Here is a 24,053-nt window from a genome sequence, read left to right as displayed (position 1 = left end):
CTTTCTCCCCTAAATTGTATTGTGACAGCTTTAATTCCCTGGTCCATTAAACACTGCCTAATCTAAGTTTTATGAGATGACTTGTGCAGGTTTTTCGATCTCTTCCTGCCAGAAGTATCTGTAACGAAGTCTAAATAGTCAGTTGCTGCGTACTTTCAGAAAAGCAATTAAAAAAAAAACAGCATCTTCCTTTTATAAAATTAATTACCTGTGTTGCTTATTGCCATTAATTTTGGCGTCTATGTGCCATGGAAATAATGACCAGGGCAGCATCATGTTTACACAGTGTGAGCTTTACAGTTTTATAAATAGCACTATTCCCCCAATAAAATCAGAGTTTCTTTGTAATCACAGAGGTTGATTAGGGAGTTAAGCTGTGATTCCACTCATTTTTTTTAAGGTTCATTAGGTGCGCAGCTACCTCCAAGACTTCCTTTGTCTTTCATGTCATCTTTGTCTGAACCTTTTCCGCCCATGGGAGGTGAAGTGGTATCCAGGTTTTCCAGCCCAGTGAAAGATTTGCTTCCCCCGTTCTCGTAGAGTTGTCCATGTACTGGCTGCAGCTGCCAGGTTAGGCCAAACAGGTGCACTGCTGTAAAACCAACAGGCAGTTTTATTCATGTACATAGATCTCTGCAGTCAACTCAGATATACTTGATAAAGTGAAACAATTATGACTCATTTGAAATGGGATTTCAGCCTTTAGTCTACCTTGTTTTCCAGTATCATAAATATGGCAAGTGATTTGGCACAGCGGGAACATATTGTGACAAATCCAATAAGTCTCTACACTCACCATGTATGCCATAATTTGTTGCTCGAGTACCATAATTTTGTATAAATAAGTCCCAGAGGCTGTGAAAATGCTAATTTCTAAGCAGGTGTAAGTGATAAATCAGTTGCTGCAACAAATCACTTGCACGAATCATAAAGTGAAATGAATCATTGAAAGAGGCCACTTTACATTATATCTCTGCGCCATAGGTCCTGTTTACATGGAGATACAAATGAACAATCTGTTTCCTAGCATATTGGTTACTGCATTTTTCAAATCTAGTCATTTGACAATTTTTGGTGCAATTGGAATAAGGGATAATACTCCAATTATTTAACACACTATCTAAAATATGAGTGACACTCTGAAACCTTGCTTAAAAGATGAGTGATAGAACTAGCCCGTTGGCCTAATGGGTAAATACACTGTCTGATGCACTGGTATGCCATATAGACCTTGATTCAATTCCTGGGACTCAATTTTAACATTGAAAAATGGGGGAGTTGGGGGTGGGGGGGCATTGAAAATTGCCACCCTTTCAGGCTCGCCCCCAACCCGCCTATTTCCGGTCTTCACCTGGGCAGGAAGAGGGGCGGGCAACCAACCCGCTCCCAGGAGGCAGGTCAGGCCTTTCAAGGAGATGTCGGGCCTCCTTTTTCTGGACTTCCTGATTTCAACCCCTGGGGGCCGGGATTCCCGGGCGTTCTGTTTTTTTACACCTTGTGAAAGGAGGCGAGAAGGCCTGAGACTAACAGGTAAGAGCCTAGAAAGTCACAGCTTATGGGCCCGGAGGAGCAGGAGTGCTTCCCCTAGACCCAACAAGCCTACCTGCACCAACATCCCAACGATCGCGGACCCCCCCCCCACCGATCGCGGATCCCTGATTGCCGAACCCCTCTACCGATTGCGGACCCCGAACCCCAATCGCAGACCCCCCGACCCTCCCCCCCACTCCGATCCTTCCACCCCCGACCCCCCGATCCTCCCCCTCAACGATCGTGTACCCCTGAGATGACCCCCGATCCCGACAACCTCCCCGTGACTGACCTCCGATCCCATCCCCCATGACTCATGATCCCCGTGCCAACCTATGCTCACCCATGCCCCCCCTCCATACAAACAAAGACTTACCTGCAGACTTACCTGAAGATGTCCTCTCCCTGGCTGGTCTCCCATCCGACTGAGACCAGCCTGTCAATCAGGTCGGTTGGACGGATGGGAAACCGAAAAAAAGTAAAAGACATCCTGATGTCAAAATTGCAAGGACATCCGGAAAACCCGTACTAATGGGTTTCCCGACTGCAATTTGACCTCCCCCCCCCCCGCCCCTTCCCGGCTCGGTTTTAAAATTGAGCACCTGGTCTGTGCTGAACTAACTGATCTTAATTTTTTAAAAATTTGTTCATGCGATGTGGGCGTCGCTGGCAAGGCCAGCATTTATTGCCCATCCCTAATTGCCCTTGAGAAGATGGTGGTGAGTCGCCACAGTCCGTGTGGTGAAGGTTCTTCCACAGTGCTGTTAGGTATGGAGTTCCAGGATTTTGACCCAGCGACGATGAAGGAACGGCGATATATTTCCAAGTCGGGATGGTGTGTGACTTGGAGGGGAACGTGCAGGTGGTGTTGTTCCCATGTGCCTGCTGCCCTTGTCCTTGTCCTTCTAGGTGGTAGAGGTCGCGGGTTTGGGAGGTGCTGGCTACAATTGGCTTGAAAGGGGACATACCAGCCAGGATTCCCATTGCTGATTGCTATCCAGTGGCCACTGCTGGAAACAGACATGTGTGGATGTTGGGTGAGGTCAAGATCTGGGCTGGCTGCGATGCCCTCCACAATTGAATAGCCAGACAAAGCCCATTGTCTAGGCTGTCACGTGAAGAATGGCTAATTGGCTATAGTATCAAAGGGCTACCAGTGGGTGTGGAACCGCATCCTGGTAAGGGCCAATACTTTGAGGAGAGAGATACTTTGGTCAGAACAAAAGTTGGGTAACAAAATGTTGGATTGCTTCATAACAAGTAACATTTAGCAAAAAAATGGCAAGCAATTGATTAAGAACACCTCAAAACCTCAAATTTTGTTGGCGTGCCAAGATTCATGTACACACCCAATGTTAATTTGATTTTTGTCTGGTTTCAGGATTATCAGACACGTCAAATTGAACTAAATTAATTCAACAAATCTCACGTACATATCACCGTATGTAAACAATGCTACTAGTGACACCAAAATGATTAATTCAACATGAAACAAATGGTTATGTGGCTTAACACTTTCATGTGGATAGAATCATTTCCTACTTCATGACTAGACGTGTTCCAAAACACTAAACTGTATCCATACATGCCAACCATCAACATTTCAGCCCTCGTGTCAACTTGTTAATATTTTGTAAGAGAGATCAACTCATTTCAAATAGATTGGCGGTTGGAAGTATTAACCAATCAGAATTGGCTGAAGGGTGGGATTTGAATATTTCAGCCAATCAAATTGGTTGGAAGGTGAGGCTGTAGCCTGTTAGAACCAATCAATCAGACATTATTTTCTCCCACTGTTGGTTGCACATGAACTTGAGGCAGACAGTTTTAAAGTGAGCTGATGGTTTCTGAGTCACATCTATATTTATTTAGTGTTTGTCCCCAAATAAGTTATATAAATTAATTAAGCTGTTAAAATAAAGCTTTGATTTTAAAAAAAATTCCTTAAAAGAACCTCCTAGGATATAACTTGCTATTATCTTATATGAAGGTTTCTTCAAAGCTAGTTGCAGCGTTTTGATTTGTGATAAGGAGGATATTCCCCTTTTCTTTATCAAGTCCATAGTTCTATATTTAAAATATCTGTCACCCTTCCAAGAAACTTTATTTTTGGCTTGAAAGGCAAAATTACATTAGGTTCCAAAGTATTGTAAAATACGACAAAAAAAGTGCTAAGAATCAAAATTTTCTGCAAGGAGGTATGTCCCAGACCCCACTAGAAAATAAATCTTATTCCTTCACTATCTCCCTTTAATCATTTCTAAATCCACCACTAGTACAAATGTTGATTTTGTGTACTTTAGGCTTTTCCCCCTGCAATTAAAGTGATTGAATGTTGAATATACTTGAGCTTAGCTTATGTTGAGCCTACGTATCATTTTCAATCTAATTTTTCATCTTCACATATCATAAGGTCTATCCTCGGGGTGGGCTTTGAACTCTCAGCTCTTTTGCAGCTGCTGGTCAGCTTTTGCTAGTTTTCTAGGTTGGGATGTATATGATCCTATTCAAAGCAATGCAATTCAGTCCATGTTATGACATAATAGGATCGATTTTGATCTGTTCTGTCTGGGGCGGAGCACCGAAGAAACTCGGGCAGGGAGGATTGCAAGCTTATAATGGAGCCTGTCCGATTTTCTTCCATTAATTGAAATGGAAGGAAAATCCGAATGGGGCGGGGGGAGGGGCTCCGTTATGGGTGTGTGTTCCTCCCTTCTAGATTTTCATCTCTGTGGTCCACCCAGGAGATACTTTTGATCCAGGTGATACATATGAAAATCTAGCGTAACAAATCCTACTGTGTATTGTAATTTCTCACCAAAAAATGTGATATTTAATGTGAATCAGTTTCTTACCTAATATGGGTATGAGTTCTATAGTCCACGTGTAGATCTTTAACTTCTTCTCTAACTGGCACATATCTAAATAAGCCAATCGTTAATTTGCCATAACACTCACACTTCTTGTGGGTAATGTAAAACTTATGCAAGGCTCTCTCAATGTGTCAGCCTTATCTCAGTAGGTATCACTCTTGCCTCTGAGTCAGAAGAGTTTAGGTTCAAGTCCCACTCCAGAGACTTGAGCACAAAATCTAGGCTAACACTCCAGTGCAATACTGAGGGAGTGCTGCACTGTCATAGGTGGCGACTTTTAGATGAGACATTAAACCAAGGCCTCTCAGGTGGGTGTAAAAGATCCCATGGCACTATTTTGAAGAAGAGCAGAGGAGTTCTCCCCAGTGTCTTGGCCAATATTTATCCCTCAACCAACATCACAAGAATAGATCGATCATCTGGTCATTATCTCATTGCTGTTTGTGGGACCTTGCTGTGCACAAATTAGCTGCCACGTTTCCCTACATTATACCAGTGCTCCATTGGCTGTAAACGGTTTGGGACGTCTCGAGGTTGTGAAAGGCGCTATATAAATACAAGTCTTTCTTTTTTTTCTTTCCCTCAGTGCTTTATCTTACTGTGCTCTTCATCATTTCCATCCTTAGTTACTCCCTTTGCTTCTTCCATTGTTACAAAAGTTGTTTTATGTTAGACTTTCAGTTGACCATCAGTTTGCATTTTTGTAAGTTGTCTGAAAGAATTCATCAATGGATTGTGCCAAATTTTGAAAAATGATGTACTGGACATCTATTTCACAAGTCTAATGATCTATCATCATTGCCTTTAAAGGTTAATAATTGTTTGCCTGATATTGAAATGGATCTGAACAAAAACAGCGTCCTTTTATTCTTTTTGCGTATCATATTGAATATGGTTTGATATCATCAATTCAATGCCTTTCTCTTGTGATCTCATAAAAAATATCATTATGGCATTAATTGTGCTTTGGTTTCTTTGCTTAAAGTAGAATTGATTGCATGTGAGTTATAATCTACAGAGCTCAAATGCTACCATCATATACACTTCTCACTTGCCTTTTCCTTTTGTTCTTTGTTCATAAGTAATCAAACGTGATGTGAGATGTGAGTACAATTTTTCTTAAGCGACAAGAAGTTGTCAGAATGACTTATTCCACAGGGAGACCAGTTCACATTCTACTTCATCTCATATGTTTTTTTCTCTTTTTTTGGAGTGCGATGGGTTGTAACTTTTTCTGATCAACAAGGGATGTTAGTGTTGGGGAATTGTATACTTTCCATTTCAGACAGACAAAATCGGATAACGCTCCCAGGTCAGGTTTAGAATGTTAAGATGCTCTACCCATTCTGCCCCAACAATGTGCTTCACTCCCAATTTCAATTTCTTCTGCGTCATTGTGACAATTTTAAAATTTTTAAATCCAGCCATTCTGTGAGATGCCAAATGGTGCTGAATTAGAGGCAGTTCTATACTGTTGGCAAGGAACAGGATTGAGACTATACAAATTTAGTTAATCTCATAGTGAGATTCAATTCCATCTCATCTATTATCAAATTGTTTTACCTTCATCATAACCATCATTTAAGTCACTTGAAATGTCATTTTTGAATTATTCTAGGCACAGAAACAATTTGCATAGTGTTTTAGACTGAAGAGCTTCACATTACTGGGAAAGATATCATGGGGTAGAAATTAGCCTTGGGCAGTAGTGTGCAAGCCACCTGTTATACACCCTGACTTCAATTGAACCGATAATATCGAGAGGGACTTAAAACAAGAAGCCAATGCGATTCTGCCCGTTTTATACCCCCACATCTTAAATAAATAAATCCCACAAACATCCATAGTATATCATGACACAAATCTTCATTTATCATCTATTACTAGGAATAGGTCGGTACTCAGGTCGGCCAGGAAGAGGGAGTTCAAGAGGACCTCGCGGTGGAGGGTGATGGGGGCAAGCCTGGTACAGGAGAGGTCTAAACTTTCCTTGTGGGGCCTGGAAGAGCACTCTTGCTCTTTCTGGCCCTATAAGGAAAGTCAAAGAAAGTAAAAACACTTACCTTTTTGCGCCTCTTCTGGCCCCGGCTCCTCTTCCCATTAGTTTGGCTTGGCGGGAAAATCACAACAGTTTCCCCATGCAGGCCTCTAATTAAAATAGCAGTCAGGCCCCAAAGATGTCATCGGAGCCAAATTTATATATTTAAAGAAGGACCCCACCAGCAGGTGTCTCTATTGCCTGCTCAGAAGAGCAGGTTAAAACCGGAACCTCCAGGAGAAGTGTGGGATCTTAGCGGCTCAGTCCCACAGGTGATTTTAACTGATTACCCAACTGGTTTCCGCTGGATGGGCAGGGTTAAAATCACCCCTAAAGTAACTTAAAATTCCTGGTTTAGGGAGGCAAAAAATCAGTCTGGGCTCTCACTTCATATCATTATCTAGTGACCCCTGTTGGGAATCTGCCATGTGCATGTCATGTAAGAATTAGATTAACCTTAATTGAGTCACTGCCTAAGCTCACACATTAAGAATGGATACTTGGGCAAAGGACTGGAGGGCCATTGGCACTGATGTCATTCATCATCAGTAAGTGCCTTTAAGGAGAAGAGGGAAGAACAGTGGAGATGAAAAAACTGCAGGTAGAGAATTAGTAATTCAGCCATTTTAAGTATTGAAGATATTCAAGGCTGAGATGGATAGATTTTTGGACTCCAGGAGAATCAAGGGACATGGGGATCGGGTGGGAAAGTGGAGTTGAGGTTGAAGATCAGCCATGATCTGATTGAATGGCGGAGCAGGCTCGAGAGGCCGTATGGCCTTCTTCTGCTCCTATTTCTTATGTTCTCATGTTCTTAAGTAGTGGCACAGGAATGTAGGAACTGAAAATGTCTGTACACAAGCGCAGGGCTAACTATAGATGTGAGTTGGTGTATTGATGGTGGTTGCTGAGTAGACTGGAGCAGGCCATGAATAGAATCCAGGAACTAAGATCAGCTTGGATCACTGACTGGAGACTTTTTCAGAAAATATTATTGTTACCAAATCACTTTAATATCTCAGGAACAAACTGGAATGGGCCTTGAAAACAAATGATTCTTTTAAATGGTTGGGCACTGGCATCAGAGGTATTTATTTTAGCTTTGAATTCTTTTTTCCAATACAAGTTCTACTCTCCAGTTTTAAGGGTCAGACACATTCAATAAATGTCCCCCAATGACCATCAAAGGGTATAGAAGCATTGCTTAAATAAAGTAAAGAGGACAAGAGTTTCTTGTTAATTAGCTCGCTCAGATGATTAAACAGAAGGGATTTGTACATTTGAAAAAAAACAGATCACCTACTGAGAGAATTACATGGCGCCAGAAGAACTACGATGAAAGTCATTAGCAAGCCTAAGCTGTCTTTGATTTGAATGTTGGATTCAATTAGTGGCCAAAGCAGCTACTAGCAAGACTATAGAAAAAATAAGCACAAGTATTTAGAGTAAATCAGGATCACAGTCTAAAAGACAGACAGTTTCAGAGACAAGAAAAGCCCTACTAATTAAATTCATAATTGAGTACTGGCCTATACTGAAATGATATGGGCTGGCTTTACTAATTGCTGCACTATACTCACAGCTTAGATCCATTACAGTCTCTCCACTCATGGTGCAATAATATAAATCAACTGTACTCTTTAAAAAAACATTAAAGATTCCAACATTGGAATGAGATTCAGTTCAATAAGAACATATCTGTAGCTGTTCTCTAACACTAGTTACAGAGAAATAATCTATATATAATTTATGATTTTTTTATAGCTGTTTTCAAAATTACTTCATTTCTTATGATGTGTGAATTTTGTGCTCAGCCAGTGAGGGATGAAATATTGAGATGTTCCTGTTCAAAGAGGCAATTGGAGAGAGATAACAAGAGAAATTAAAATGTTTACATTAAAGATTGCACATTAATTGATTAGAATCATCCTTCACTACAGTTGTTTTCCTGCAATATCCTGTAAAAGTGAAGAAGACATGACTTTGTCAGTCTGGCTGGGTTTTTTCCTGATGTCTGGGGAAGGTTCATACAGACCACAGATGGTCCATGGTCAAACCCAAGATGACAGGCTCAGTACAAATATCACAAATTTCAGCTTCTTATCTTTGCTGCAAGTGTCATCCAGTCATCAAAGGCACCCTGAGAAACCCCATCGATAGGGAAGGGTTTTGGTCCCTCTGACAGCAATGGCATTGGATCATTTACTTTACAGGGTTGCTTTTACAGTGCCCCTGTAAGGTAGATGGAGTCAGTGAAGGAATTTTGCATTGTCCATAGGTATATGAAGAGGGAACCAAAAAACATTGAAAAAACAATTATAGGATAAAGGGAAAAAGAGCAATCAGTAAATTGGAATGCACCACAGACACCTTAAAATATATTTATTTTCAGTATTTCACTATTTTAAGCAAATCTATGCAATCATAAAAATAATTAACCTATTCTTATACAACCTAAAAGAATTTATTTTTATGCACAGGACAAAATGAAGTCAAGAGGAAAATAATGAAGCGATGTAGTGGAAAACAACAAATGGGTTTAAAGAAGAAGCTTACCAATAACGTAGGCGAGGAGGAGTGCTAGTGTTACAGTAATGGCTGTTGCACTCAGAGCAGTGCACTTCCAGTTGCAGCATTTGTAAGGTTTGTTGAAAGTGAAGGTAGGTCTGGAAAAGGTACTTCTGGGAAGGGGTCTTGGAGGCGGAGAGTAAACAGTATTGGAGGTCAAAGGATAGCTTGGATTGGTAGTACCATAGAGACTGGATGTACCAGATCCTGGTTTAAATAGGAAATGCCTACAGGAAAAGAAAGAAAGAGACTAAACAAGATTGAATAAAAGAGATAGGCTGAGACTGTTACTTACTGTTTGGCATCTGTCCCTCATACATCTGCACAATATTGACACCTTGATCACAATTTGGAGTAAAATGTCCTTTGAACTCTCCTTCAATAACATTGTGTTTGAAGGTAATCTTTTTCAGCCTTTGACCTTTTGAAGCAATGTTATTGGAAATAACTCCCATTTGCCTGAACATAAGAAAAGTCAAGGACAAGTAAGGGTCATTCCTCCCACTGAAGCTCATCCCCCTGGTACCCTAACTCTCCTGTGATAGCATTTTGCTGCAGTTTGAACATCCCTACTGTTTTTGCCTCTACTATCACTCCTTGAAGATTGTTATGAACATTTACCACCCTTTGAGTAACAAAGTTCTTAATATGTTTTAAATTTACCTTTCACTAATTTAAACTTATATCTTTGGTACAACTTTCCTATCTTAATTTGTAGTAATCTATTCATTCAAAATAATATTATGTTCATTTGAACTAACATCACAGTTCTGCTGAAATGTTCATATAGTACTTCCACAATTACCCAACTGGCTTAGTCCAATATGATTGTTGATGAGAATTATTATTGGGTAAGAAGTAGCACGTGTAGGGAACTGAGAAGGACAATCCATTAATTAACAACCCACCCGCTCCCAAAAGTAAATAAATAATTAAAAGAGGAAAAGAGAAAAAATTAAAGTTGAAAATTAGCATTTGTTCCACTTCTTATCTGAAATATTTACATTTATAGGAAGTAAACATTAGTAACACAGAGATTTCAGTTTGTACTCATTCCTAGCAGGAATCTTTCCTTATGAAAATCAATTGGAACTTTTACTTTACTAAAGTACAACCAAAGGCAAACAGAAGTTTCTCATGCCGATAACTGTATTACAGCAAACCAACCTATCTTGCCTAATGAACTGCCACTGGATTCATTGGCTCTGCTTCTGGACAGAGAATACTGTTGGAGGGATAGTAAATGGGGGTCAGTGGAGTTGGGAGGCTGGCATAGCACAGGTCTTTTGAACAAGCAATGCAGAAACATATTTGGAGCGTCTTAGCTGCTGCAAGCTTCAGTGAAAGTAATTAGTAGATTTGAACTCCTGACTTCTACCTCCCCTCTTTGTTTTCTTGGACATGTTCTGACTTATCCTAGTTGGTCTTATAAGATTAGCTTCTCCAGTCCGATCATCCCAGTTCTGGGCAAGGGTCACACGTGAAACGTTGTTATATCTTACTCTTTTCATATCCTGGCCGACATGCTTTTGTTGCATTTTATGTTTTAATTTCCAGTTTTCTGTATTGTCAGTTTTCTTTTCACCACCATCATTAGTGATCAAATCCTTGAACACAGCAGCTATCATCCAAAAAGCTGGAACTCTTATCATTAGTTTTATTAAGATTCATTCCTCTTTTATTTTTTGCTCATTTTACCTTTGCTCTGCTTGTGCCATACACTACTGCCCAACTGAAAGGATTGGCAGATGACCCATTCTCAGGCCTAAATGACATGGCAGGCCAAATATGTGAGGTGGCATAATATTATGATTGACAGGTTGGAGGTTGAAATAAATTTTGATATTCCAATATATGGAACAGATTTGCATCATATTTTTGCTGACTGATGTTGATTTCCAGCAAAATAACTTTAAGAGAATGTAGCTTTAATTTGAAACTGACTAGATATAAATGGATGTGTTAGCTCTGACTGCCAACAATCTTGGCATTTTCTCCTTGTATTTAGCGAACAATTTGGCTCTAAAAGTCAGTACATTGAGTTTAGTGGACATTCCTTTCAGGTTGGATTAGAACACTGTCAAGACTTGCCATGAACATTGATTTTTCTTCAAATTAACTGTAGCAAGTTATAAGCACTCGTTCACTCTTAAACTTCTATTATTATATAGCAAAGAGGGTTTGTAGATTACCCTTAATGTCTTTGGACCAAACTTTAAAAATAAACACATTTACAAACATGTATTGATTAAAGCCAAGGTATTTCAGCCCCATCCCGAATGGAGGAGAACCCAGGACCGTTATTTTACAGTGGCTTGTGCAAGTGCTCTCAGAGTGCTGTCATGCACTGGCCCCATTAGTTTCAGTCACATTTTTGATGCTGCAAAAAAATGTGAATTCAGGCAGCTCACTGGCTACCCATTTTGCCTCTCAGGACTGCTGCAGCAACTCTCTGCCACATATTAGGTGTCAGTGGTGGCTCAATGGTCCTGAATAATATTTACCTGAGTTCCAGAGACTATTCCTTCGGTCGCTGGCAGCGACCTCCCGCCACCCGACATTGCACTAATGCCAGCAAGCTGCCACTACCTGCTGGTAGTAGGGGGTGGCAGGGGGCATGCAGATAAGGCCCAGGAGTTATAATCGTCTGGGCCTTATGCTGGTGAGGTCAGAACAGTTTGCTGCCTGCCTTGGCCCCCACCTGCCCGATTCCCGCCTGAGTTAAAATCGGGGCTTGTGTGTCAGAAATGGAATGTGTCCCATCCCCCAGCATTAACAGCCATCACCTTGATGTACTTTTTGAACAAACTGCCAAGATAAGCTTTCACTGTCTTTTAAATAGGTATGTTATCGGGAAAAAAGAATTGATGCAAAATTGGCCATTTAATTGAATAAAGACCAATACATTTAAATAAAATGGATGATCTGAATTATTTCTCCATGCATTCAGTTCACCTCTACAATGCAAAGTATTTAGCCTGACATAACAATGCAGCAAATATCAGATTCCAGCTGTATCAGAATCTCTGCCAAAAAAAAAGGCCTGATAAGAATTTGAACAGAAATATTACTAAAGCTGTATGTGGAATTTTCCTAATGGTGGCATTATGTTACTATGATGCTAGATAAATTGATATTGGCTAACTTTCAATTGTAACCCAGGTAGGGAAGGTGAAAGTATATTAGGGTAGAAAATTTTGTTTGCATGTAATCTGAGTGGGAATGACATAATTTGAGTGATCCCACTCATTGAACTCCCACAGCCTTTCCCACCAGATATTTGTGATTTACATGAATAGTCTTCCTGAGGGAGTGCTTGCAGGAATTTAAGGGACTGCATCAGGCGTTTAAAGGGCTGACTTTTTACTTTAAAACAATGAAAAGGTTCAGAACTGCCATTTCATATAAAATGGAGAGTTATCACCCATCATTCCCAGATTCATAGATCCTACACTTGAAGTCACGCTGGATGAAGTGAGGCAAAGGAGGGCTGCCCTCTTTGGCATTAAAGGGCACCCTCCGGAGAAAGGAAGTGGTCCAACAACATGTACGAGGATCTCTGACAGCAACACCACAAAGACCTGACTGCAAATATGCAAGAAGATAGCAGTCCAGACCAGAGCTGTCGAGGTAAGTTTCCAAAGCCAAGTAGCTTTTCCAAGTATTCATTACCACTAAGTTTTTCTCAGAACCTGTTACCCTTTCACTGCTGATCTATTCAAAACACTCAAGACAACCTTACTACTCTTTGAATGCTTATCATGCATTCAGGGCACAGACTGAAACTATCATCACACTGAAATCATAAAGGGTGTTCATGCATAAAATCCTTCTAACACAAGTTCGTTGCATGATACATGTTTATTTACTCACACATGCACAATGGGCTGCATAATGGGTACTTTCGTGTCACCGTATGAGCTCTTTAAACTTGCAACATTTTAGGACTATTTTGCTGCTTCCAGGACAGGATGACACAAAGATGGAAAGAGATCCAAACAGGAGGGAGGGCTCAGACATTTCAAACACTTTCTACTTAGAAAAGGCCAGCACAGATAGCCTGATTGGCTATGAGATCATAGAAAGCGTGTAGTAAGGTGAAGCCAGAGGCCTCCTGTCATCTCAGGACTACTGCTTTGTAATGTTTTCTCACTCTTGTCAATCATTTAATCACACAGGCATACACTCTACTACAAAGCCATCATACTCAGTACTTTGCAACGCAAACACAGTTTGAAGGTGATTCTTGAAGCCAGCATTATATATGGTCCTCTTCTGTTTTTTTGTAGGCCTGGAAGAACAGCAAGCAGGCACCTCACAGCATGCTGCATCAGTCACACTGACTATAACAAGCACCAGCGCAGCTACGTGCACTTCGGACAACGTAGATAAGGTGGCACTAGGTGAGCCACGGTGCACAGGTGAGGTGGAGAAATTGGTGGCGGCAGGGGAGCAGCAGGAACCTGCTGGCCAAAGGGCTAATTCAGCTGCATCCACAGTGCCTATGGATTCAGATCTCACAAACCTTCCTAAAAATGAGATTGCTGTCTGAGAAGAATTGTCTATAGGAGTCACTTGAGTCTGTCTGCAAGGGCTGGCTGGGTGTGGCAATGGGTCTACATCTGTGCAGTCATCCATAAGGACTTCTCTACACTGCAGTCTCGTAACTCCAGGGTCATCTGCAGCACAGATAGCTGGTTTGACCCAAGTGAAGTATCTCTTATAAATGGTCAGACTGCTACTACAGAGGTCTTGGGCTCCAATGTGCAAGGGACTCTCTTGTCCAGATTCAATGTGTTGGGAGATTGGATGGAGAGTGTCATGAGGAAGGGTTCCACAGAACTCTTTGCCACACTCAGGTCTGCTCCCACACAGATCAATAATCATGCTGAGGGAGCATCCAGCTGCAGAGACTTGGCTGGAGAAGATATGGATGAGGCTGCTGTCTCTCAATGTGACGTTATAGCTAGCCCATCCAGCCCCTCTGCAACAATGATAGCAGATGCGCTACAAAGTGGGCAGGTCCAGCCTACCATCGAATGGTGGACATGGCTGAAGCAGTTACAGGGGCATCTAGGAACCAGTAGGTGGAGGTGTGGGGCCATCTGAACCCCAATTGGCTCTCACTGAAACCCAGAAGCCAGGTAGCACTTCTTCCACCAGGGAATCACTTAAAAGAAGTCACAGGGTAGGAGTTAGAAGTCGCACATGTACTGTAGCTGGTGGGAGGTGAGTCAATTGTTTGTTAGAATACTGATGTAGACTGAGGTTCAGCTGAAAAATAGGTGGCCGAATCAATCAAGTAAAGCAACACGCCTTCTGGAACTAGGGATTAAGTGGTGCAATGGTTAATGCAACATCCTTTCATTTCTGGGACCTGGGCTTATATCCAGTCCAGATGAAAATTAAGATCTTCTCTCTCTAGTGACTGTTGTGATCCCGCATAAAATGAATTTGGGCAATCTCAAGCCAGCGAGGAGGAGTACAACACACAAGTCCCAGCGATTGAGGATAAATTTCCAATCTTACTCAGAGAAGCCATAAGAATGGCTTATGTTGGAAATGGAAGAAAATCATATTGTTTTAGGATTAAGGTATATTATTTGGAGCTTTACTTTACATTTGACCTGTGCAATACTTATTTTAGGAGAGCTCACTGCTAATACCTACTGGGTGCAAAAATTGGAAAACTTTTCTGTTACGTAATACTGAAACAATATCCTTAGCTTTAAGAATACAACAATTCACCAAAAGTATTTTGGGAAGAAGAGGAAAGTTAGAATCTCTTTTGCAGCTATGACATGTAGGGCCAAGACCTATGTCCATTGATCCTCTACGAATTGATGTCAGTTCAATTGATTCTAATTTATTAATAAAAATCTAATTTCTACTCAATTTAAACTATACACAACTATTTCTTTAAGAAGAGTATCAGACTGCAGAAGTAGAATTTGAGATTTTTTTCCACAGCCTATTGTTTTTTCTAACCCACATGCAGCACGTGTTGGTGGCTGGTCCGTCAATCTCTGCATGTTTCCATGTCTAGCTGTGGGGCTCCACCAACGGCAGCTGGAAGAATAGTTGAACTCCCCGGTAGTCCAGCTGGTATTAATGTATTCAATCTGATTATGTAATGGCCCAAGGAAAATACTCCATATGCCTGATCTTTGGGTGTCTAGGGGGCCATGAGTCAGATTTCCATGGTGCACACTGCAATGGTTGAGCGTTTGATTTGTGCCGGGGTGTGATGGTGGAGCTAAAGGAATTGTCTCCCCACAAGTTATTCATCTGCTCTTTTGGTTTTCATTACCATCCTTTAGCCTGGTGATCTGGAGAAAATCTCTTTTCTGACTTGCTTTCCTTTACAATATTACGAGCTGCTCAAATCTGAGCAAATGCAATAGCTGAGCTTGCTTTCACCTACAAGTGGCTGGTTTCTCGCACTCCACTTTCTTACTCTTTGCTTGTAATGGTACATTAAGACCATTTTTTTCACAGTTTAAAAAAAAATTATGGCATTTGAATATCTGAACCTAAATCCAAATGAATTTTCTCATCCTAGAGGTGAAGACACAGCCTTTGAGCTTGCTGCATTATTTAACTTCCCCAAACTTATTTTGTCAGGCTACAGTACCAATGTGCAGCTGCCTATCTTAAAGTGTAGGATACACAAATTGAACTATGTAAGATAATACCACAGTGACAGATGGAAATGTACAAGCTGTTGGGATGTCACAATAGTGGTACCAACATGTATTGGATTAGGATCTATTAAAAAGGACAGAACAAGGAGACAGAGAAGGACAGCCTTAGGTCACTTCAGGGATAGAATTAGAAGGTGGTGAACAATTACAGCTGATAGGTTGCGGCCACTATAGATAAGGAGAAAATGAATGAAATGTTGGCAGTGGGGAAGTAAAGAATGAAAAATATTAAAAGAGAAAAGCGGTAAGAAACATACAAAGGCCAGAAAATGAAAAGAAAGGGAAAGGAAGATAACAGAAAGACAGAAGAAGAAATGAAATAAGATATTTTGTTAGAGGGAAGGGCAAGACGTAATGAATAACAATGACAAAGGTAAGCCTGACTGGCACAAGTTCATCCTTTCAAATTAGAAAGTGTTCCCAGCTGCACTGACTTGGTGTTGTCCTAAATAAAGGTTAAGGGTGACTTATCTCACCAACTAAGAGTTAAAAACTGCTTTTATATTAATCTTCTATTAATTCAGTTTCTGGCAGTTCAGAGACCAAGGACATGATTTTTACATGGAGCCGGGAAGAGTTGGTTGGGGTGGGGGGAGATAATTGGGTGCAAAACCTAGACGTAAAGTTGGCGTGTCGGAATCTGCGATCGCAACCTATTTGAAGGATAAAAATTTCACTTCCAGGTTTTTGTGCCCTGCAGCCAGCCTGTTAACCAGGCTGGCCGGTTGATGGGTGGGAAGGCCTGCTGATCAGAGGAGGGAGGGAGGGAGAGATCATGGGCTGAGGAGGACATCAAGGGGAGAGGGGGGAGTGGCCATATAGAACAACAGTGGCGGGGGTGGGGGGGAGAGGGGGGGCTGTGGAGGACATCGGGGGGGGGGGGGAAGACATTGGGGGTGGGGACCGTGGAGGACATCGGGGGGGAGGGGGGCCGTGGAGGATATTGGGGGAGGGGCTGTGGGGAAGATTCAGAGGTGGGCGGGAGCCGTGGAGAAGAATGGGGGTGGGGGTGGGGCATATTCGGTTCGGGAGAAGAGTTGGTGATCGGGTCAGTGGAAGAGTTAGTAATCGGAGGTAGGGAGGGGTCTCGGACATTGGTTTGGGGGGGGGGGTCAGCCAATCCCGGGCGTCCAATCGTAGCAGTTGAGTTTGTTGGGCCTGGAGGAAACACTCCTGCTCCTCCTGGCCCACGAGCATGGCAATAAAGGCATTTTACCAATGATTCCACTCTTCTCGCCTCCTTTCCACTGGCGAGATTCAGAAGCCCCAGGAAACCTGTGCTGGTGAAGTTACATTTGAAGTTAGGTTAAATTCAAATGAAAAAGTTACTTGACATCGCCTAATGACATAATTGCCCTGCTAACCACCCACCCACCAGCATTAACTGGGGACGCGACCTCGGTGAGTATGTTCCTTGTACGCACCCAAACATGCCCATGTTAAATCTAGAGGTGGGCGCGTTGGAGCCGGATTGCGGTTGCGGTCGTGATCCAAAAAGCTATGATTTCCATCTCCCACCCGTCCCCAACCCACCTGTTCTTGGGGGTTAAAAATCCCCCCCATGAGTCAGTTCCTGGATTAAATTTGGTTTCTGTACACCAGCAGCAGACTTATAGACCCAGGGGGTAATTTTGACTTTGGGTGATAAATTCAAAGTCAAATTTTCTCTGTTAACTCTCCTGTGAAGTGCCTTGGGTTGTTTTTTACTATGTTAAAGGCATTATATAAATGCAAATAGTTGTTGTTGTTGATAGTGTAAAACGGGTGATATCTATTCAACCACCCATTATACATCTCTCTCGATTTTCATCTCCATGACTTTAATGGAAACGAAAATCGGGCCGCCAATCCGATATCGGCAACTTTACACTATCGACAAAAGATAAAATTACCCCCCCATCATCCCCCACAGTTTTCCTACTGGTTTATGGAAAACAGATTTAACAGTATAAATATCAAAAGCTAACACACACTCCAGACCTTTGGAATCCAACTTAGAAAGAAAGAAAGATTTGCATTTATATAGCACCTTTCACGACCACAGGATGTCCCAAAGTGCTTTATAGCCAAGGAAGTACTTTTTTTGACGTGTAGTCCCTGTTGTAATGTAGAAGGCTGATGGAAATGCCCTAAACATGAATGTGTGCATAATAAGGTTTCTACCTATTGCCTAGCCCAAAACTGGACTGGGGTGGGCATTTTAAAAAAAGTATGCATGCACAAAATGGGTCAGAACACATGTGCATAAAATGGTCACTTGTGTATGTCGAATGGTTTGCTTTCATATTCACACAGCCTTTTTCTTAATTACAGATAAACAAGGATAATTTTAAAATATATATGAGAAATATAATAGTAACAGTTAGGAGTTCAACAGCTATTGTGATCTCACAATAGTGGCAACCAACATACATTTATTGTCTGATTTCTTTTCCTTAGAATTACTGGATGGCCACCCTTGAAACTCGACTGTAAGTTTCAGAACTGGATGGGTGACCACTTTAGTATTCAAGGGAACAATTCACAGAACCCTTCTGACTGTAGAAGCTCTCCTCTTGCAACACTTCATTCTAATGTGAGCACACCGACAAATTCATGAGTCGCAGCAGAGTCTGGAACCCAAACCCATGACCTTCTGTTTGGAAGACAAGCGCTGAAGCTATCGAGCCTCTTAACATTACCTTTTAGACCAAATACATATGTAATCTGAGCAATCAGAAAATAAATGAGATTGCATTCCTTTATCCTGCTGGGTAGGCCTCTCTTAAATACACATTTATTGAATTTCATATCTGAATGTCAATAGACAGATCTCATAATATAGCCTGTGCATTTTGTTAAAGCTCCTAGCAAAGGGTAAGTCTGCACTTGCTAAAAATGCTGAGGTGGCTGACAGCTTTGCTTAGCCACACTGAGAATTCCAATAATTAGCAATCAATTCACACTTCCAAGTGACTGAATGGAGGTTTAGTTTGGAGCAAGTGGAACAGAATTAAATAGACAAGTAATTATCTATCAGAGCCAGAGGGGACCCAGATACTCACAGGGTACAACGACAGACAGTCCATATAGGTTATCTGAACATTAGGCCAATCTAGGCCCATACTTACTAATCTATTTCACACACTGGAAATTCAATGCTTATAAGGGCGGTGGGGAGAGGAAAACTTTTAAAATAATTTCTATTATATAAAAATATTTCAATTAGTGCAGAATATTTCCCACAGGATGCATACTGACATCAGGACAGAGTGATGTTATTATAGAAAAAAATACAGATTGCTAAATGTGTTCAGTAATTTGTCATAATTGCTGCTAAATTAAGTACTCATGTTACCAATGCAGTATTCACATATTAAAATTGAAGACAAACAATTTTTTTGTTTTCTCCCCCCTGAAGTTTTCTTCCCTCCTCTACTGAAGGTGCTGAATTTTGCAGAGATGGAGCTGCATGGATGATTGTAGCCCTCCAGAATCTTACCCAAATGGCCATTCTTCATGTGTCAGTCTAGGCAACAAGTATTGGCAGGCCATTTTGTCATGGCGATCACAGCTGAGGACAATTCTGTCCTCACTTTCTATCAGGACAGTGACCAGGAGCAGAAACCCTGGCTGCCTTTCTTTCCCCTTGCTACTGCCCCCAGTTGAGATATGTGACTCCTAAGTCAGTTACTGGTAAAACAAATAGAGGTAGAGTTTCAGTTTGTTTCCGTTATATCAGCGTAATCCGGGCAGAACCGGCCAAACCAGTGCAAAAAAAATCGGGGAATTTTAAACGTAAGTGAGTTATGCCCAAAACCATTTAAGTTCGTGTTTTCCGCACTCTTTTACGCTGGTTCATGATTCAATTCGCCTGAATCAATCCCTGCCCACAAAACTGGCCACACCCCCAGGTTGAAATTGTGCGATTCTGCCGATTACGCTGGTCCGGGAAGGCTCTTCAAATTGCACTCATTTTCTTTGGCGCACAGGCACTAGTAGGCACATTTTAAAAGTTTTTTCATATCAATAAATATTTGGTTTACTGAGAAACTGACTAGTGTACACCAATGAAATTGTTAAATGGTTCAATATTGTTTGTTAAAATCAATTTTAGTGATTTCACTGGTTCATTGAACATTTTACGTTTGTGATTATGCAAATTAATTTTAGCGGAAACAAACTATAACCTAACCAGCTCAATTTCATGCTCATTTTGGGCGCAATTTCCTGATTGCGCCTAAAGTGGAAACTCTATCCCATAGTTTCTGCATCACTTAGAAATACTCAGAGCAAAAAACTGGGAATGCATGATCATTGCATAATTACAGTAGAGGTTAACTGTTAGAAGTAATGTTCTTAGTTTCTGAGAGGCAAGCTTTCTGCCAGAGGAGGGTCAGCAAAAATACAACACTCCCATTATGGAAGGCAAGGGCAAAAAGGTGAAGAAAGTACAGAAGACACAGAATCTGTGCACAAAACACTTAGAAGAAAATGGAAAATTTTCAATCTTGCACTATTTTTGAACATTGCAAAAAGGTTATGGCATTCCTCAAAGGAATAAATGACTCAAATGGGGATGTAGAACTGAAAGTGACGCAAAACCTATAGATCCAACAATTCTGTTATTAATGGCTGAGAGATAAGACTTTCTTGAAAGAAAATGGTTCTTGATATAATACATTCGCATCTATGCTTTCTGCTTTACTCTACAATTGGTAAATCCAAATGCATTTTAGTAGAAAACATATCATTAATGGTTGATGTATATTTCCCTTATTTTGGTTAAGCTGAAATAGGGACGTGCTAGTGAAAAGGAGTCGCAAGTGATAGCCATGTGATAACTAAACTATTAGACACAGTCTTTGTGATATTTCTGGGGTTACCATGCTACTGATGCCGCAAGCCCTGTGACGCAGAAAAAATCAATTACAAAAATCAGTCTACATATCTCATCAAGAAAATGGTAGATAAAAAAAGTCAAGATGCAGCATAAACCTGATTAATTTTCCCAAGAGACAAGCATGGCTGATTTTTGTTTTAATATGATTTGTAGAGAAAAATCTCAACCTTGATAGTTAACCTTGAATATAGAATTACTACACATAAGAACATAAGAAATAGGAGCAGGAGTAGGCCATATGGCCCCTCAAGCCTGCTCTGCAATTCAATCAGATCATGGCTGATCTTCGACCTCAACTCCACTTTCCCGCCTGATCCCGATATCCCTTGATTCCCTTAGAGTGGAAAAATCTATCGATCTCAGCCTTGAATATACTCAATGACTGAGCATCCACAGCCCTCTGGGGTAGAGAATTCCAAAGACTCACAACCCTCTGAGTGAAGAAATTTCTCCTCATCTCAGTCCTAAATGGCTGATCCCGTATCCTGAGACCATGCCCCCTAGTTCTACACTCTCCATCCAGGCGAAACAGCCTCTCAGCATCTGCCCTGTCAAGCCCACTCAGAATCTTATACATTTCAATGAGATCAACTCTCATTCTTCTAAACTCCAGAGAATATTGGCCCATTCTACTCAAACTCTTCTCATAGATGATCAAGAAGTTTGCAGATAATACAAAAATTGGCTGTGCCGTTGAGAGTGAGCAGAAAAGCTGTAGACTGCAGGAAGATATCAATGGACTGGTCAGGTGGGCAGAAAAGTGGCAAATGGAATTTCAATCCAGAGGAGTGTGAAGTAATGCATTTGGGGAGGGCAAACAAGGCAAGGTTGTACACAATAAATGGAAGGATACTGAGAGGTGTAGAGGAACAAAGGGACCTTGGAGTGCATGTCCACAGATCTCTGAAGGTAGTAGGACAGGTAGATAAGGTGGTTAAAAAGGCATATGGGATACTTTCCTTTATTAGCAGAGGCATAAAATATAAGAGCAGGGAGGTTATGCTGGAACTGTATAAAACATTGGTCGGGCCACAGCTTGAGTACTGCATACGGTTCTGGTCACCACATTACAGGAAAGATGTGATTGTACTAGAGAGGGTACAGAGGAGATTTACGAGGATGTTGCCAAGGCTGGAGAATTTTAGCTATAAGAAAAGATTGGACAGACTGGGGTTGTTTTCTTTGGAACAAAGGAGGCTGAGGGGAGATTTAATTGAGGTATATAAAATTATGATGGGACTAGATAGAATGGATAGGGAGGACCTATTTCCCTTAGCAGAGGGGTCAGAGACCAGGGGGCATAGATTTAAAGTAATTGGCAGAAGGATTAGAGGGAAGCTGAGGAGAAATTTTTTCACCCAGAGGGTGGTGGGGGTCTGGAACTCACTGCTTGAAAGGGTTGTAGAGGCAGAAACCCTCAACTCACTTAAAAAGTACTTGGATGTGCACTTAACCTACAGGACTAAAGACCAAGTGCTGTAATGTGGGATTAAGCTGGATAGCTCTTTTTTGGCCAGCACGGACACAATGGGCTGAATGGCCTTTTTCTGTGCCATAACTTTCTATGTTTCTATGATTCATAGGGCAGGCAACCCTCTCATCCCAGGAATCAATCTAGTGAACCTGTATTCATACCTTAAAAAATGAAAACAACATTTTCTTTTTTAAAAAAGTATGAATACTTTCTTTTAAAAGTCATGCAAGCAGTTAACTAAATAGATTCCTTTATCCTCAATATTGTATTCTCTCCACTTTTCAATGTTCTGTGTTATCCCAAGATATCTCTAAATAATGCTGGGATTCAGCAAACCATCTGTTTCCACCAGAGATCTAAGGGTAGTCTATTTGATGGAGTGTGAGTGAGCAAGAAAGTACTCAAAACTAATCATATGGTCTTAAAATCCAATTTATTGTAGTATAGGCTAGAGTAGATCTGTGCTTAGTGTACATTGCTCTCTGCACAAAGTAGAAAAGTAAAAGAACGAAGTGTTATTCCTCTTCCAAGAACCTACCATAAAACACAACTTTTGTGTGTGCCTTTATTTAACATCTCCAGATATCAGAACTGTGATATTGCAAATGGTATGTTGTTCTCTATTGCAAGGGGGTTGGAGTACAAGAGTAAGGAAGTCTTGCTGCAATTGTACAAGGCTTTGGTGAGACCTCACCTGGTGTACTTTGTACAGTTTTGGTCTCCTTACCTAAGGAAGGATATATTTGCCTTGGAGGCAGTGCAACGAACTGAGATGAAGAGACATTTCTTCACTCAGAGGGTTGTGAATGTTTGGAATTCTCTACCCCAGTGGACTGTGGATGCTGAGTCATTGAATGTGTTCAAGGCTGAGATCGATAGATTTTTGGACTCTAAGGGAATCAAGGGATATGGGGATCGGGCGGGAGCAGTCATGATCTTATTGAATGATAGAGCAGGCTCGAGGGGCCGTATGGCCTACTCCTGCTCCTATTTCTTATGTTCTTAAATACAATGAAAAATATTGGTATATTGGATATTCAATTGGAGATGCTTAAACCTTCCTGAGCCAAGGGCTCCAATTTAATTTTTTGGCTAGTGAGTAAAGTCCGCTATAGCCTAGGAACAGTTAATGGAACACCACAATGGCAACTAAACCAAAACAATGAATTCTTTTTCCATGGGTACTCTCTAGTACATTTCTTAAGCGCTCATTCTTCTTATTTAAGCTAGACAGGGGTGGGTCAATTTTAACCCAATCCGCCCGGCGGGAACAGTGAAGGCAGGGGATTCTCCTATGTCAGCGGCTGGGCAGTAAGGTGATGAAGAGCCAAAAGCTTTTCTTGTTCTCGCAGGACCTGTCAGACTTTTGAGGTTAATGGCCTTCTGGCTGTACTCTCCAACAGTAGCGCGAAGGCTGTAAACTGGCAACCAGTCCTGAACCTGCACTTCTTGTGCGTGTGTGTGTTGATATCAGCCCTGAAATTACAGGATACAAGAGCAGTGAATAATGCTTTATATGTCTGCCTGAAATTCCTCTCTCTATTTTAGTGGGGGTGTTTATTTATTTATTTTAAATGGGTTAGTAGCTCTGCTAAAACATCAGAAAGAGGAACTTCAGATGAATGTGCTAATTGTTCATATGTTGGTATTATATAGGTGTAGTGAAAAACAGAGAAATGGCTGTTTGATTTCTTGGGGTTAGAGGAAAATAAGATCCAGCTATATCTTTTCCAAATGGACAGGATGCATTTAATGGCTTGAAAGGTTTTTTCGCTTTTGCCTTTGGCTTGAAAGGCACTTATCAAATCATAGAGTCAAAGGAATTTCTGCAAAGAAGAAGGCTTTCAGCCCATTGTGTGTTTGCCAGTGCGAGATCCAATTCAGAGCAATCTATTTTAACCCCACATCTCTGCTCTTTCCTTGTACCTTTTAATATGTTTTCTCTTCAAATCGTAGATTCATAGATCATAGAATTATACAGCAC

The 24,053-nt window shown here is 41.2% G+C and overlaps 1 protein-coding gene across 5 annotated transcripts in view; it reads right to left on the bottom strand.

Annotated features, from left to right (window-relative positions):
* The window catches only part of tenm1 (teneurin transmembrane protein 1), a 539,174-nt gene that overhangs the window by 213,831 nt on the left and 301,290 nt on the right, over window positions 1-24,053 (bottom strand). For 3 of the 5 annotated variants that reach the window (XM_067997123.1, XM_067997125.1, XM_067997122.1), the window contains 2 exons: window positions 8,998-9,236; window positions 431-592 (listed from right to left, as the gene is read on the bottom strand). In XM_067997123.1, coding sequence (XP_067853224.1) covers window positions 431-592; window positions 8,998-9,236 — 401 coding nt within the window. Of the gene's footprint in view, window positions 1-421; window positions 593-8,997; window positions 9,237-24,053 lie in introns of all 5 variants that reach the window. The other 2 variants (XM_067997124.1, XM_067997121.1) reach the window with 2 other exon arrangements.

This window comes from Heptranchias perlo, chromosome 15, assembly GCF_035084215.1.
Source record: "Heptranchias perlo isolate sHepPer1 chromosome 15, sHepPer1.hap1, whole genome shotgun sequence".
Taxonomy (NCBI): domain Eukaryota; kingdom Metazoa; phylum Chordata; class Chondrichthyes; order Hexanchiformes; family Hexanchidae; genus Heptranchias; species Heptranchias perlo.
Note: the sequence above shows the minus strand (reverse complement) of the source record. Positions and strands in the feature narration are given on the sequence as shown.